At 37.9% G+C, this 5,637-nt stretch overlaps 1 protein-coding gene across 1 annotated transcript; it reads right to left on the bottom strand.

Moving 5' to 3' along the window:
* Positions 1 to 806: 806 nt before the first annotated feature.
* LOC145099633 (uncharacterized) lies at positions 807 to 2,578 on the bottom strand. The gene is made up of 4 exons (XM_079037172.1): positions 2,091 to 2,578; positions 1,915 to 2,006; positions 1,344 to 1,639; positions 807 to 833 (listed from the first exon to the last, which is right to left on the bottom strand). Exons 1-4 carry the CDS (start codon positions 2,576 to 2,578, stop codon positions 807 to 809), a joined length of 903 nt encoding a protein of 300 aa, XP_078893298.1.
* Between the last annotated feature and the right edge of the window lie 3,059 nt (positions 2,579 to 5,637).

Raw genomic sequence — 5,637 nt, forward strand, 5'->3', positions numbered from 1 at the left:
AAAATCCATAAATCTTTTTGTGAATTACGTGCTTACGGGGGATATGCTTACTTTAATTGTTAATACATGCCATTGGGATGACAGGGGGAAAGAAATTATTAACAACTAATCGTATGAGGCTGTGAGCTAGTGGCAGAGCCAGACTCAAAGCAAAGGGCTATCCTAATTTTTTTTTTCAGTTATCACCATAACAGCTGAGCATGGGGCGGGTAGGGTCAGTTTTGACCTAAAACCGATGACCTCGATTTTGAAATTTTTAAAACCGAACTGAACCCAAACCCATCGGTTCGATGTTTCTGCTTTTAGTTTGTACTTGGGTTTTCTGGTATGGTTTTGGTTTTAAACCCAAACCTTAATCAAATCCTTAGCTAACTTCAAGTCATGTTATATATACATGAAGTTAAAGTATCTTTTGATACTTGAATTGATGTGGGACTCAAAGTAGATATCAAATGAAGCATGAGGATAACAAGTTTATATAATAGATGAAAATAATTGGGTGTACATTCGTTTGGCGATGTGGGATAGAATAGTTGGGAAAATAAAAGAATAAAATAGTTGGAAAAATAAAAGAAATGTAAACAAAGGATTTGTATGGAGCAAGAATTGACCCCAAGACCTTTATTTCAATAAGCCAACACCTTAATCAGTAGACTAGCTATTTGTTTGTGCTTATAAATAAAGGGATGCGTATATATACACTACTAAAACAAAATATTTCTAAAAAAATTATACTACCTAAATTTTTTTGAGGAGTATCTCGGGCTACCCTAGGATACCCCTTGGATCTGCCCCTGTTGTGAGCCTCATTCAATGCTTATTGCATCTTCCTCCTGCATTGGAAAATGTTTGTTAAGGTAATCTCTTATTAACATATTTAAATACGGAGTATAAAAAGAAATTTATTGTTTGACCACTAAGTACTTGGAGCTTTTGTTAGTCTCAGCTGAATAACGTAGTGTTGAAAATGTACCAGATGTAAAGCTTGTATTTTTGTTTTTTTGGAACCGGCAAATAAATTATCAAAAATAACCCCCACCAAAGTCTAACAAGTAACTAGGCAAAGGGAGACAAAACAAGGAAGTTTAAAAATAGGAAAACGTGCAAGAACACCATTCAGCCCAAACATATGAGCGCTTGTCTCCCCTAAGCTTCAACCAAGTGAATACATCAGACTTTATAATATCTACCACCGTATCAGATGAAATCCCATTTCTTTTAAATATTCTATCGCATCTGGACTTCCAAATCCACCAAAGAGAGCCGTAGCAAATACTAATAAGATTCCTCCTTTTCTCGAAATAGTGACACGATTTAGCAGCAAAACTAACAACGTCACTAACCTTGTTTAATGATGGTTTAGGTAATACACGCCAAGCTAGAACCTTGCTCCAAATCTCCTTTGTGAATGAACACTTTACCAGCACATGGTATGCTAATTCAACCTCAGTTAAACAGTCACCACATATGTTAGACCCATTGAGCAACCCTCTTGCTTCAAGCTCCACCAAAACAAGAATGCGTCCAAGATTCGCCCTCCAGCCGAAACAATTAAGCTTGACTAGGACTTCATATATCCAATCAATAACACCGATTGATGGAGTGCTCCCCGAATCCTCAATCCTTCTTCGAAGAACACCTACATGGAAAGCACCATCGCTAGATAGTGAACACATTCAACGGTTACTACAATCGGTTGGTTGGAATGTCCCATAAGTGTGGTGATCGATCGAATTTCCTGCAACTGAGAAACAGTCGAAGGGACAACAGGCCAGTCCTAGGAGAGTCTCGCCGCGGACAATCTATCTTCAACCTTGTAGTGTTTTTTCCTCTCTAGATAGTACAACTCCGAGAAAGCAGCTTTTACGGGGACTGGACCAATCAATCTATTAAGCCAGAACAAAGTATCGTCACCTTTACCCACCACTTTTATAAAGATATTTTCAATATTAATTATGTACTTATGCAGATCCTTTTTGACTTCAGCAATATTATTCCAAACGCCACTGAGAGTTTTTTTAGATATACTATTTGCCAGTTTATTATTGAGATTATGACATCCCGATATTACACTTTCCTATAGGGATAACCTCCGGTTCTCTCTAACCCTCCACCACCATTTAACAATAAGGGCTATGTTTAAGGCCCTCAAAGAACCCACCCCCAAAATATAGGGTTTTTGTTTCCATAATGATAACTTATGTTGGAACTTCTCGACCACCGGTTTCCAATGCTTCAACGGTTTCATGTTCGTATCCACAGCAACCTCCAGGTAGGTAAATGGTAGTTCTTTAGGTTTACAACCAAGAGGTGTAGCCCATCGAGATACTTCCCTTGGGTTAACACCAACGCCAAACAACCGTGACATACTAAAATTAACATTAAGCCCAGACACCATGTGAAAGCATCGGAGGATTCTAGCTAGTGTTTTAATATTTTCTTTGGACCATTCCCCAACGCAAAGAGCATCTTCTGCATAAAATAGGTGCAACACCGATAGACCACAATTTGGTACCTTAATCCTGGAGAATAGACCTTTCTCACATGCCAAATTCATGGCTACATTTAGACCTTCCATTGCGACTATGAAGAGATAGGGTGAGAGTGGATCACCTTGTCTAACACCCTATCCCATGGAGAACTTGTACGTAGCCGAACCATTGACAAGAATGGAGACCCTAGCTGTGTTTAAGCACCCCTTTATCCACCCTCTCTATTTTTCCCCGTACCCAATTTGTTCGAGAATGGAGACAAGCTACTCCCAATTTATAGAATCAAAAGCTTTGTCAAAATCAACCTTGAATAGTAGAATCTTCTTCTTGAATTTCTTTGCCCAAGTACATATTTCTTTGATGACAAGCGGACCATCAAGTATATTCCGCCCTTCAATAAATGTCGACTGAACTTCCCCAATGTTATGACCAATTACACCTTTGAGCCGAGTGGCTAGCAGTTTGGATATTATCTTGTAAACACATCCAATGAGATTAATTGGTCGGAAATCACAGAGTTTGAGAGGATCTTTGATCTTTGTAACAAGGGTAATGAAAGATGAGTTGCATCCATATTCGAGATTTTCGTACTGCTCAAAATATTTTACATAGGGAATGATATCATCTTTCACCATGTCCTAATATCTCTTTATAAAACTAAAGGTGAAGCCGCCAGGCCCAGGAGTCTTCTCACCTTTACAAGCCCAAGCAGCCCTTTTAATTTCATCGACAGAAAAATGGAGCCTCTAAGTTGGTGCTAGTAATCGAGTCCAGGGCATTGAATTTTTGACTGATAAGTTTAGGTATGTAAGGCCATTTTTTATGAAACTTCGCCTTATAGAACTCAAACACTTCCTTCTTAATTGCCTTAGCATCAGTGTTCCAAGATCCATTTATAATCAAACCATGAATGTTGTTCCTTTGCCTTTTGTTATTAACAAAACCATGAAAAAATTTTGTGTTTTCATCCCCATCCACAACCCACTTCACCCTCGATTTCTGTTTTAGGTCAAGGGATGCCAACTTTTCAAGTTCATTTTTTTAAAATAAGTTATGCGATCTTCTAGTTCAGAGTCACCACGGATTCGAGTTTTAGATTCCAAATCCAACTCCTGGACTCTAGATTTTGCCCTCCTCAACTCTTCCGAATCCTTTGGGAATTCTTTAGCCCTCCAATTCCTAATCTCCTTTTTAAGGAACCTTAATTTTGCAGCGAGATAACCGTCTGGGAATCCGTACCCCCAGAAATTCTCACATGCCTCACACACCACCAAATAAAATCCATCTCTCCTCATCCACGAGTCAAAAAACGAAAAGGATTCTTCCCAAAGTCTGGTACATAGGATTGTAACACTACTAGGCAGTGGTCGGATAGTTCCCGGGGAAGTGCTACCACAAATATTGACAAGAAAAATACTAAATGTTGACAATGGACAAAATTGGGAGTTGTAGCGCTCATCCGGTCTCCTCACAGTGTTAAAGTCTCCAAACAAGATCCATATCCTGTCCATATGATTTTTGATGTTCAACAGATCCTCACATATCAATGGATGATGTGTCAAGCTCTTTTCTTGACAAGGTAATCGTAATCACTGACACGTGGCGGGTAGTTTCAAGACTAAATTCAAGGAAAAAAAAGTTATTTCCATGTCATTATAACATCAAGAAAAAATAAAAAAATGTTCTTACGGGAGATGGCATTCTTCTAGTGGTTCCCACATATCTGTTATATCGGCAAAACCAATAGATGTAATTTGATGAAGACCAGCAATCCTTCTCTGAAACAACAAGTTTTTTTAATCAGAAAAAAAATAAAGATGATATATAGGTATGGAAGGAATCAAAATTGTTATATGAATCACTAACTAATTTTACCTTAATTAATTCAGCTATCATAACAGTTTTGTTAATAGCTCTGCCCATTGCCTTGAGAGAAATTTCATTAGCTCCTTTCTCCTGTAAGATCATATCAAGTTCATCGTAAAACAAAAACTCCAGACATATCGACATATGAAAGGGCTAATCGCATTGAAAAAGAGACATACTTTATGCTCACTTATGTTTAAACTATTACTTTCTATATGGAGACAGTTTAAATCGAGAAGCAGGCCCACTGAGACAAAACATCAAACACTTGGTAGGCATCCCAAAAACAAAATCGACCAGTTATTCTTAATTCTTGCTTCAACAAACCCAACTTATCGATTGCAAAAATTTTAATGAAAGAAGGCCCGATTCCAATAATATGAGATAATCCCAAAATTATGAACAAGAATAAAAAAAAAAAAAGAAAAGGATGTGAAAATAAAGACCTGGACGAGAGTGACGAAGTAGGGCAGAAGAGGTAGAAAAACGATTATAAAACCAAAAGGATCAAGATTAAAGACCTAAAAAAATATAAAATTGAGTTCTAAAATAGATATGATTTCAAAAGACAGAAGAGAAGGGATGGGCTGAGGATCGTAGGCGTTGAGAAGCAATTTGAAACAAAAAAACAAAAATACCTTAAATATATAATTATCTTACCCAAGTGTAAGAAGTCGAAGGGGTGACTCAGCGGACCGGTGTCACCCTTCTTTGCATCATCATCACACCATGAGAAGCCCTAAATAACCAAAAAAAAATACTAAATTAGCAGACTAAGAAAAAATAACCTCATCAAATGTTGTACCTGGGATTCAAAAACACAAACCCAATGTTTCATTCTTTAATCTTGTGGTATGTTGTGCTGGTGGTATAATGGGGCTTTATTAGTGGCGGTGGTGAACCAGAGAGAAGACGAAGGGTGGTGGGCTGGGTGGTTGTCGAACAGTAAGGGGTAGAGAGAGAGAGAAAAAAAAAGAGACTTGTAGTTGGTCGTGTATTACCTGCATCAAATGGAAATTGAGGGAATGTTGATTTCATAAGATGAATTTGAACTCACAATATGTTTATGGATGTCCACAAATTTGTTGCTAAAACCTGGAGAATCGACCTAGGTTTTCCCTGACTTGTGTTCGAAAAACCATTTGTGGTGGGTAATGGGAGAGAAAGAGAGAGAGAGAGAGAGTGGTTTGTTATAGATAGGGAGGGGGCGACAAACGAGATGTTTGATGATACTGATAAGAAGGAGATCGAGGAGAGATCAAATGAGAATATTAACAAG

This window comes from Lactuca serriola, chromosome 4 (genome assembly GCF_051521515.1).
Source record: "Lactuca serriola cultivar US96UC23 chromosome 4, Lser_US96UC23_V15, whole genome shotgun sequence".
Classification (NCBI taxonomy): Eukaryota; Viridiplantae; Streptophyta; class Magnoliopsida; order Asterales; family Asteraceae; genus Lactuca; species Lactuca serriola.

Coding starts and splice junctions, on each gene's coding strand:
- LOC145099633 (XM_079037172.1), bottom strand. CDS start 2,578: ATGGAAGGTCTAAATGTAGCCATGAATTTGGCATGTGAGAAAGGTCTA. Junction 2,007..2,090: donor AGGGTTAGAGAGAACCGGAG/GTTATCCCTATA, acceptor AAAAACTCTCAG/TGGCGTTTGGAATAATATTG. Junction 1,640..1,914: donor TATAAAAGTGGTGGGTAAAG/GTGACGATACTT, acceptor CTTTCCATGTAG/GTGTTCTTCGAAGAAGGATT.